The following is a 12,119-nucleotide window of genomic DNA, read 5'->3' on the forward strand; positions in this document are numbered from 1 at the left end:
TGTACCTGAAAGTGACGGGGAGAATGGAGCCAAGTGGAAAACACTCTTCAGGATATTATGCAGGAAAACTTCCCCAACCTAGCAAGGCAGGCCAACATTCAAATTCAGGAAGTACAGAGAATGCCACGAAGATACTCCTTGAGAAGAGCAACTCCAAGACACATAATTGTCAGATTCACCAAAGTTGAAAGGAAGGAAAAAATGTTAAGGGCAGCCAGAGAGAAAGGTCGGGTTACCCACAAAGGGAAGCCCATCAGACTAACAGCTGATCTCTTGGCAGAAACTCTACCAGCCAGAAGAGAGTGGGGGCCAATATTCAACATTCTTAAAGAAAAGAAATTTCAACCCAGAATTTCATATCCAGCCAAACTAAGCTTCATAAGTGAAGGAGAAATAAATCCTTTACAGACAAGCAAATGCTGAGAGATTTTGTCACCACTAGGCCTGCCCTAAAAGAGCTCCTGAAGGAAGCACTAAACATGGAAAGGAGCAACTGGTACCAGCCACTGCAAAAACATGCCAAATTTTAAAGACCATTGATTCTGGGAAGAAACTGCATCAACTAACGAGCAAAATAACCAGCTAACATCATAATGACAGGATCAAATTCACACATAACAATATTAACCTTAAATGTAAATGGGCTAAATGCTCCAATTAAAAGACACAGACTGGCAAATTGGATAAAGGGTCAAGACCTATCAGTGTGCTGTATTCAGGAGACCCATCTCACGTGCAGAGACACACATAGGCCCAAAATAAAGGGATGGAGGAAGATCTACCAAGCAAATGGAAAACAAAAAAAGGCAGGGGTTGCAATCCTAGTCTCTGATAAAATAGACTTTAAACCAACGAAGATCAAAAGAGACAAAGAAGGTCATTACATAATGGTAAAGGGATCAATTCAACAAGAAGAGCTAACTATCCTAAATATATATGCACCCAATACAAGAGCTCCCAGATTCATAAAGCAAGTTGTTAGAGACCTACAAAGAGACTTAGACTCACACACAATAGTAATGAGAGACTTTAACACCCCACTGTCAACATTAGACAGATCAACAAGAAAGAAAGTTAAAAAGGATGTCCAGGAATTTAACTCAGCCCTGCACCAAGTGGACCTAATAGACATCTACAGAACTCTCCACCCCAAATCAACAGAATATACATTCTTCTCACCACATCACACTTATTCCAAAATTGACCACATAGTTGGAAGTAAGGCACTCCTCAGCAAATGTAAAAGAACAGAAATTATAACAAACTGTCTCTCAGACCATGGTGCAATCAAACTAGAACTTAGGATTAAGAAACTCACTCAAAACCACTCAACTACATGGAAACTGAACAACCTGCTCCTGAATGACTACTGGGTACATAACGAAATGAAGGCAGAAATAAAGATGTTCTTTGAAACCAATGAGAACAAAGACACAACATACCAGAATCTCTGGGACACATTTAAAGCAGTGTGTAGAGGGAAATTTATAGCACTAAATGCCCACAAGAGAAAGCAGGAAAGATCTAAAACTGACACCCTAACATCACAATTGAAAGAACTAGAGAAGCAAGAACAAACACATTCAAAAGCCAGCAGAAGGCAAGAAATAACTGAGATCAGAGCAGAACTGAAGGAGATAGAGACACAAAGAAACTTTCAAAAAAATCAATGAATCCAGGAGCTGGTTTTTTGAAAAGATCAACAAAATTGATAGACTGCTAGCAAGACTAACAAAGAAGAAAAGAGAGAAGAATTAAATAGACACAATAAAAAATAATAAAGGGGATATCACCACCGATCCCACAGAAATACAAACTACCATCAGAGAATACCATAAACACCCCTATGCAAATAAACTGGAAAATCTAGAAGAAATAGACAAATTCCTGGACACATACACCCTCCCAAGACTAAACCAGGAAGAAGTTGAATCCCTGAATAGACCAATAACAGGCTCTGAAATTGAGGCAATAATTAATAGCCTACCCACCAAAAAAAGTCCAGGACCAGATGGATTCAGGGCCGAATTCTACCAGAGGTACAAGGAGGAGTTGGTACCATTCCTTCTGAAACTATTCCAATCAATAGAAAAAGAGGGAATCCTCCCTAACTCATTTTATGAGGCCAGCATCATCCTGATACCAAAGCCTGGCAGAGACACAACAAAAAAGAGAATTTTAGACCAATATCCCTGATGAACATAGATGCAAAAATCCTCAATAAAATATTGGCAAACCGAATCCAACAGCACATCAAAAAGCTTATCCACCACGATCAAGTGGGCTTCATCCCTGGGATGCAAGGCTGGTTCAACATACACAAATCAATAAATGTAATCCAGCATATAAACAGAACCAAAGACAAAAACCACATGATTATCTCAATAGATGCAGAAAAAATGCCTCTGACAAAATTCAACAGCTCTTCATGCTAAAAACTCTCAATAAATTAGGTATTGATAGGATGTATCTCAAAATAATAAGAGCTATTTATGACATACCCACAGCCAATATCATACTGAATGGGCAAAAGCTGGAAGCATTCCCTTTGAAAACTGGCACAAGACAGGGATGCCCTCTCTCACCACTCCTAGTCAACATAGCGTTGGAAGTTCTGGCCAGGGCAATCAGGCAGGAGAAAGAAATAAAGGGTATTCAATTAGGAAAAGAGGAAGTCAAATTGTCCCTGTTTGCAGATGACATGATTGTATATTTAGAAAACCCCATCGTCTCAGCCCCAAATCTCCTTAAGCTGATAAGCAACTTCAGCAAAATCTCAGGATACAAAATCAATGTGCAAAAATCACAAGCATTCTTACACACCAATAACAGACAAACAGAGAGCCAAATCATGAGTGAACTCCCATTCACAATTGCTTCAAAGAGAATAAAATACCTAGGAATCCAACTTACAAGGGATATGAAGGACCTCTTCAAGGAGAACTACAAACCACTGCTCAACGAAATAAAAGAGGACACAAACAAATGGAAGAACATTCCATGCTCATGGATAGGGAGAATCAATATCGTGAAAATGGCCATACTGCCCAAGGTAATTTACAGATTTACTGCCATCCCCATGAAGCTACCAATGACTTTCTTCACAGAATTGGAAAAAACTACTTTAAAGTTCATATGGAACCAAAAAGAGCCCGCATTGCCAAGTCAATCCTAAGCCAAAAGAACAAAGCTGGAGGCATCATGCAACCTGACTTCAAACTATACTACAAGGCTACAGTAACCAAAACAGCATGGTACTGGTACCAAAACAGAGATATAGACCAATGGAACAGAACAGAGCCCTCATTAATAATATCAAACAACCCCATCAAAAAGTGGGTGAAGGACATGAACAGACATTTCTCAAAAGAAGACATTTATGCAGCCGAAAAACACTGAAAAAATGCTCACCATCACTGGCCATCAGAGAAATGCAAATCAAAACCACAATGAGATACCATCTCACACCAGTTAGAATGGCAATCATTAAAAAGTCAGGAAACAACAGATGCTGGAGAGGATGTGGAGAAATAGGAACACTTTTACACTGTTGGTGGGACTGTAAACTAGTTCAACCCTTGTGGAAGTCAGTGTGGCGATTCCTCAGGGATCTAGAAATTCCATTTGACCCAGCCATCCCATTACTGGGTATATACCCAAAGGACTATAAATCATGCTGCTATAAAGACACATGCACACGTATGTTTATTGCGGCATTATTCACAATAGCAAAGACTTGGAACCAACCCAAATGTCCAACAATGATAGACTGGATTAAGAAAATGTGGCACATATACACCATGGAATACTATGCAGCCATAAAAAATGATGAGTTCATGTCCTTTGTAGGGACATGGATGAAATTGGAAATCATCATTCTCAGTAAACTATCGCAAGAACAAAAAACCAAACACCGCATATTCTCACTCATAGGTGGGAATTGAACAATGAGAACACATGGACACAGGAAAGGGAACATCACACTTCGGGGACTGTTGTGGGGTGGGGGGAGGGGGGAGGGATAGCACTGGGAGATATACCTAATGCTAGATGACGAGTTGGTGGGTGCAGCGCACCAGCGTGGCACATGTATACATATGTAACTTACCTGCATGTTGCGCACATGTACCATAGAGCCTAAAGTATAATAATAATAATAATAGTAAAGAAAAAAAAACAAACATAAAAAGAGAAAAAAAAATAATACCACACATCTACAACCATCTGATCTTTGACAAACCTGACAAAAACAAGAAATGGGGAAAGGATTCCTTATTTAATAAATGGTGCTGGGGAAACTGGCTAGCCATGTGTAGAAAGCTGAAACTGGATCCCTTCCTTACACCTTATACAAAAATCAATTCAAGATGGATTAAAGACTTAAATGTTAGACCTAAAACCATAAAAACCCTAGAAGAAAACCTAGGCAATACCACTCAGGACATAGGCATGGGCAAGGACTTCATGTCTAAAACACCAAAAGCAGTGGCAACAAAAGCCAAAATTGACAAATGGGATCTGATTAAACTAAAGAGCTTCTGCACAGCAAAAGAAACTACCATCAGAGTGAACCGGCAACTTACAGAATGGGAGAAAATTTTTGCAATCTACTCATCTGACAAAGGGCTAATATCCAGAATCTACAAAGAACTCAAACAAATTTACAAGAAAAAAACAAACAACCCCATCAAAAAATGGGCGAAGGACATGAGTAGACACTTCTCAAAAGAAGACATTTATGCAGCCAACAGACACATGAAAAAATGCTCATCATCACTGGCCATCAGAGAAATGCAAATCAAAACCACAGTGAGATACCATCTCATACCAGGTAGAATGGCGATCATTAAAAAGTCAGGAAACAACAGGTGCTGGAGAGGATATGGAGAAATAGGAACACTTTTACACTGTTGGTGGGACTGTAAACTGGTTCAACCATTGTGGAAGACAGTGTGGCAATTCCTCAAGGATCTAGAACTAGAAATACCATTTGACCCAGCCATCCCATTACTGGGTATATACCCAAAGGATTATAAGTCATGCTGCTATAAAGACACATGCACACGTATGTTTATTGTGGCACTATTCACAATAGTAAAGACTTGGAACCAACCCAAATGTCCATCAATGACAGACTGGATTAAGAAAATGTGGCACATATACACCATGGAATACTATGCAGCCATAAAAAAGGATGAGTTCATGTCCTTTGTAGGGACATGGATGAAGCTGGAAACCATCGTTCTCAGCAAACTGTCGCAGGGACAGAAAACCAAACACCACATGTTCTCACTCATAGGTGGGAATTGAACAATGAGAACACACGGACACAGGAAGGGGAACATCACACACCAAGGCCTGTTGTGGGGTCGGGGGAAGGGGGAGGGATAGCATTAGGAGATATACCTAATGTAAATGACAAGTTAATGGGTGCAGCACACCAACATGGCACATGTATACATATGTAACAAACCTGCACGTTGTGCACATGTACCCTAGAACTTAAAGTATAATAATAAAAAAAAAAGACAGTGTGGCAATTCCTCAAAGACCTAAAAACAGAAATACCATTTGACCCAGCAATCCTATTATGAGGTACATAACCAAAGGAATATAAGTCATTCTATCATAAAGACACATGCATGCATATGTTCACTGCAGCACTATTCACAATAGCAAAGACATGGAATCAACTTCAATGCCCATCAATGGTGGACTGGATAAAGAAAATGTTGTACATATACACCATGGAATACTATGCGGCCATAAAAAAATGACATCATGTCCTTTGCAGGAACATGGATGGAGCTGGAAGCCATTATCCTTAGCAAACTAATGGAAGAGAAAACCAAAGACCACATGTTCTCACTTATAAGTGGGAGCTAAATGGTGAGAACATACAGACACATAGAGGGGACCAACACACACTGGGGTCTATTGAAGGGTGGAGGGTGGGAGGAGGGAGAGGATCAGGATATATAACTAATGGGTACTAGGCTTAATACCTGAGTTATGAAATAGTCTGTACAACAAACCCCCATGACACAAGTTTACCTATATGTAAATACCTGCCCATGTACCCTTGAACTTAAAATGAAAGCTAAAGTAAAGATTAAAAAAAAAAAAGTCCTTTTGAAAACCACCTGGGAATGAACTATGTTCTGAACAGCACAAACAGATGTAAACCAAACAAAGCCTGACTTCAAAGACCAGTGACTATTCCCTAGGCTGCAGGCCTATTTCTCTAACAGGAACACAGGGTCTGGGACAAAGTGAGACTGTTTATCTCAGAATTATGGATCATCATTAGGCTCCAGATTAGGTCTTTCTTGCCCTTTCAGAATTGTACCTCATCCAAACACATTAGAGCACAGTCTTTGTTATTGTCTAGAGACAGGTGACAGGGATTAGGCAAAAAGATAGCATTTTGCTTAAGTATTGAAAGCCAGACAAGTTCAGAAGGTCTTGTGGTAGCCAGCAATGACGGTGAAAAAAAAAATCAGGTAAGCTCTTGCCCAAGAACGCGCCATTATCGAGACTAAGCACTGATACAGGAGACAAACAGACTTCGGAAACAGACAGAGACTGTTCAGTCCTTGGCCCTGCCATTCCCTAGCTGTATCAGCTCAGGCAATTTAGTAAACCTCTCTGAGCCTCAATCTGTGCAGCTGCTACGTGGGCTAAACATAAGTAACTATTTGTATGGTGTGGATAAATTTAAGTCTAATACTATGTATAAAGTACCTAGTACTAGTACTGACAAATCCTAACAATTGGATAATTGATCATTACCATTATGACTGATTCTCATTTTAAAAGAAGGGCATCTGTTACTCCTGCAACAAATTTCAAGAGATGGTAACATCCTGAGCCCCAAGATGTTCTGTTGGTTGACACCTGCTGTTCTAGGGACTCAACATCTGTTCCCCATTCATCAGTAAAGCACCTTTCTCCCCTCTCAGTCTGTGAGGTTCGTGTGAGGAGAGACTCCATTCCTACCTTCAGAAATGGGCATGTGACCAGGCTAAGCCAATTGAAATCTCTCATTCTCCTGCATTGTGCCTGGCTGAGAGATGGGCCTATGTCCTAATCAAAGTCAGTGGACTCAATGCCAGAACTGTGGTTGACTTTGTTGGCAATAGCACCTCTAATTGAATTGAGGTATCAGCCTAGAGGTGCTAGGTTCCCTCTCCAAGAGAAATGAGGCCAATGTCTGAAAGCAAGGCCAAAGCAAAGGACACTAGAGTCAGAGAAGCAAATAATGAGACACTGAATCCTGGACCTGCCTGAGCCTAAACTACCCCCCTTAAACTCTTCATTTATAGTATCCAGTAGAGCTCTCCTTTATGTTTGAGTTGTTTTGCAGCTGAAAAATATAAGCTCCTATGATCCATTTTATCTATTCCTAGATAAAACTTAAAAGCCCAACCTCCACTCCAGTAATATCATCAAAACCTGCTGTAGCAGCCTTCTAGATGGTTCTAGACACAATTCCTGGCTCTGCCTCCAATTCACCATTTTGAATCTTTACTCTTATATGGTCTCTTGGATTCATTCATTCATTCAACAAATGTTAATTGAGCACTGTGACAAAACAGTCAATTACCCCTGCCCTCATGGAGTCCACATTTCTAGTAGAGGCAGATAGAAAGCCAACACAACTCCGTTAGATGGTGATAAATGCCATAGAGAAAAAAAGGCCAAAGGTATAGGGAGTTTCAGAGTGGGGTTTCAATTTTACATAGGGTGTAGAGAGGGCATGGCTGAGAAGGTGACATCTAAATGAAAACCTAAGGAGATGAGGCCTTGGTGCTTCACTCTGGAGTCTTCCGTTTAGCTGGAACATAACTATTTGAGATTCTGATTCTGCTTTTCTGCAGGTTAATCTGATTAGCACCAGTACCTGAAGTCTAAAGCAGTGACAGCTGTATCCCCTTTATGCAGTTATTGGGGCTGCTCCTCCCAAGCTTGATAGCAGTGGCTCAGCAGTCACTGCTTTCCTGGGAAAAGCAGGAGAATCTCAATTCTAACTCTGCTGCTTCCTAACTGAGTGAGAGCTTGGTCAATTTTTAAAAAGCAAAATCACAAACAAAAACACAAAAATGTTAAAAATGTGACACTAAACAGACCATGTAAAGGACACATGTTGACAAAATGAGGGTAGAAACAGAAAGGTAGAGTGTTGCCTTGTTTGACCTCAGTTGGAGATATACACCTCAGTAGAATCAAATTTTTTCTCCTCTCTGTGCAAGTCTGGGAATGACTGTGAAAGTGTACAGTGAGTATCGATTTTGGGGTCACAAATACACTTAAGCAAGTAGGCAAATTCGCAAAATAGAATCTGCAAAAAAAAAAAAAAAAAAAAAAAAGGATGAACTATATCAGACCCTGAAGTAAGAGACTATTTTGAAGAAGAAAGACATGGTAAAAACAGCACCGAAAGCTTAAATGAGATGAGATAAAGTAAAGTGTGAAATAGGCTTTGAATTTTTTAAAAAGGCGGGCCCTTTAGTAGCTACATGACCTTCGGCACATCAGTTAGTTAATCATGTGGGATTCATCTATAAAAGGTGAGAAATTGACTAAAAAATTTTAACGTACTTCTGAGAGTCCAGCCATCTATAGATGATTTTCAATAACCAAGTTAACTGATTAACATCCAGGATTGTGAGATGATTCACCAATTTCACTCTTCTTCATAAGGTTTCACATTTCTATGAGAAGGAGGTTGAGGAGGATCTGTCTCCGCTCTCCCCAAATCCCAGCAACCCAGGAGTAAGTGAATGTACTTTCTAAGCACCTCCTCCTTGATTATATGAAGTGCAGTCTCTAGACTCTAGGAGTCCCCAGACACTCAGAAGAGTGGCTAAAAATACCCTTAGAATTCAACAAACCTGAGTTTAAAACCTGATTATGTCACATACTAGCTACATGATGTTGGCAACTTACTTAACCTTTGTAAGCTTTGATTTCCCTATCTGAAAAATGAGAAGTTATTATTGAAGCTAAACAAAGTGATATATACAAAGCATTCACCAAAGCCCCCAGACACACAGCAAGAAGATAATAAGTATGATCTGTTATTGCTGACTATCTGAAGGACTCTTGCCTGTACCCGCTTTGATGGTGTCCACCTGACTGTGCTGAGGCAAAGGTGGGGTCAGGAGAGGGAGGTCACCATCTTCTGTGAATCCTGCTCAGCAAGATCCAAGGCCCAGATGGGCCTTTAGGTCTGACTAAAGACAGCACATTTTTGAATTCTTCCACTACCGAAAGTCATTCAGAAAAAAACTTTCTCTCTCTTTTTCCGGAGGTTTTTCCATGTTGAAAGTAACGTTGTATTCAGTATAGAAAGGCCCATCATCTTTTCCATCTCCCTGAGATTCTATCAAAGCTGTCAAAGTACTATGCTATGAGCATTCTGGACAAATTTTAAGTTTCTTCTTGTGGATGTCTTTTCTTAATCCCTTAACTCAGTAACAGCACTTGTCAAAACACTAAGTTTCCCATGGTGGCATTTCTGTAGTTCCTTAAGACTCAAAGGAGCAAAGCTGTTGTCTTCTCAAACATGTTTGATATTTGCATTTTCTTTTGGCTAAAATAGGGTAGGGGAGGAACACAGAACCCCAGACAGGAAAAAAAAAAACAACATCCTAAAATTGTCCTTCACAGCTGGGTCAGACCAGATAAAAGTAGAAAGCTGAAGTTTGGCTGGCCTGAAATCTTGAATGGTTCATTATTTCAGTAAAGCAGCCAGCTCCTTCTTGAATGTAAATGATTCTCTTTTTCCTTCTTCCCTGTTTAATGTAGAGAAGACTGGAGGCTGTTTTATTCAGGACCAAGGCCTTTTCTAATTACTGCAGACACCACTGTGTAATTAGACAACAAAGCTTGGGAGAGAGCAGGGCCCCAGCACAGTGGGTAATTTTGTTTTGTCTAGCAGCAATCGTTTTTTATCGTGTGTTATTAAAGAGAGGGTTTAAACACACCCACACACACACATACACGCATGCATGTGAACACATGCACACACAGAAGGCAGGACTCTTCATGCTGGTATTTTCCATCCTCAACTGGATGAGGGCAAGGGAGAAGCAGGCTATGGGTGTGTTTTTCTCTCTTCCCCCCAACAAGCAAGGCAGACTTACTGGCGGTAGTTGTAGGCAATGTCAGCAAACTGCTTCCGTCTTGCACGGTACACAGGATCTTTAAAACCCTAGGAGAAAAGAGACACCTGATTTTTCAAGGCTTCATAGGAAGAGGTCTGGTACCTTTATGAATGCTTTGAATGGGGGCTCTCAAGCCATGACAGTGCATGTCTCCTTCCCTTGGTTATACCCTAAAACTAAAGTCTCGGTTAAACTTAGCTCTCCTACCAGATATTGTGAGTGACACCTTATTAGTAACTCCTTTGATTTAGCATGAGCCTCCTTGCTGTGGATTCCAATGTGCACGATCTGTTCTTAAAGAAACCTCATCTACAGCATATCTGACTGACACACTTGCTAAATTAGGCAGAGTTCATAGGATGGATGTCTATGATTAAGATATACAATATCCATTTAATTCCTGATTAAGGTTTGTGTCTAGCTCTACCTTTTAATTTCTTGATAGACAAGCAGGCACATGCTTATTGCTCTTGCAATTTTTAAAAATACCATTGATTAAATACATACTATGTGCCAGTTTGTGAGTACTAGAAACTGATTTTACATATAATTCTCACAACAAACTTGCAAGTTCGACGAGTATGATTATCCTGTTCTTTCCGGAATAAATGGTGGTTCAGAGAAGTGGCGCCATAGTGAAGGTGAGGCTGGGATTTGGATCACCATCAGTAATTGTCAGTCTTTACAATCTGGCAGGGGCCTAGCTAACTGAGAGTCTGTCTCAGGACCTAAAAAGGATGATAATGGCATCTCCTCTGAAGCTGACTCACAGGCAGCCTTTTCCCAATGATTTGCAAGCAGCACATTTCCGAGTGAAAAGAGGCTAAGTGTGTCTTTGAGTGTTTGGGGTAGAAATGGGATTCCAATTGATTGAAAGACAATTTTCCAAAAACAGTTGATTGCAGTCTAAATTTTGGTAAGACAAGAGACTGATGTCATTTCTGTAGAAGTCTGCTGTGGTTCTTCCAAGCCTTTCCCAGTAAGCCATGCCATCCACCACTTTAGCTCACAATTTCTCTGCTCCACTGTCCCTCCAAACCAAGGCAGTAGTGAATTCAAAACAAAAGCTTATGTCACAGAGTGTAATGTTTAAAGGAGCCTTTTAAAAAGAGAAATATTCCCTGATTTTTAGATATTGTTTTTTGTTTTGGTTGCTTGATTGGTTGAATTTTTGTTTTGGGAGAGTTTTCTCTCTCTGTCTCTCTCTCTCTCTGTCTCTCTCTCTCTCTCTCTCTCTCTCTATATATATATATATATATACATATATATATCTCAGGGCCTACCAGTAATTGTAAAGACACAGAGGGCAATGTAATATAATGTAATTTCTTCTGAGAATCTGCGGCATTGATTCTGGCACACAGGAAAAAACTACAGACACTTGTTGGAAGAAAGGAAGGGAGGGAAGAAAGGAGTTAATTAGTTTATTTCCTGGAATATACTTTGAAAAATAGAAACATCCAAATGTTTCACACTTGAAAAGTGAAGTAAAACTACTACACATTTTTTTTTTTTACTCCAAATCTAAATCCCACATAAATAATGTGATTACTGTGTTTAGAAAAGATTTTATGACACGGTTATTACAAAGTATAACTCTTCCTTTCCCTAGAGGACTGAATGGTTTTTAATCATTAATTACAGATTAGAAAGCTTAGGAATCTGAGGACTTAAAACTACTGTTGTGCCTCGTTTCTACTGGGTGAAGATAAGTTGGTTTGAGATGATGTGGTTAAAAAAAAAATAAAACTGGGCACAATGATTTACTTTCCAAACATCAATAACACATCATTTTAGAAACCTGTCTACTGGACTAAACAAAGAACATTTATTTGTCCACATCTCCATACTTGGGGCTCATAATAAAAATGAAATATTGGTCAGTCATTAAGGTTTGATTGTTACGGTCATTCTCACTTGCCATTCTTATTTAATAGTTAGTAGTGAATA

The 12,119-nt window shown here is 39.7% G+C and overlaps 1 protein-coding gene across 6 annotated transcripts in view; it reads right to left on the reverse strand.

Moving 5' to 3' along the window:
* The window catches only part of PAH (phenylalanine hydroxylase), a 115,133-nt gene that overhangs the window by 19,029 nt on the left and 83,985 nt on the right, over positions 1-12,119 (reverse strand). For all 6 annotated transcript variants that reach the window (XM_054445692.2, XM_054445691.2, XM_054445693.2 and 3 more), the window contains one exon: positions 10,149-10,216. In XM_054445692.2, coding sequence (XP_054301667.1) covers positions 10,149-10,216 — 68 coding nt within the window. The remainder of the gene's footprint in view (positions 1-10,148; positions 10,217-12,119) is intronic.

This window comes from Pongo pygmaeus, chromosome 10 (genome assembly GCF_028885625.2).
Source record: "Pongo pygmaeus isolate AG05252 chromosome 10, NHGRI_mPonPyg2-v2.0_pri, whole genome shotgun sequence".
NCBI classification, from domain to species: domain Eukaryota; kingdom Metazoa; phylum Chordata; class Mammalia; order Primates; family Hominidae; genus Pongo; species Pongo pygmaeus.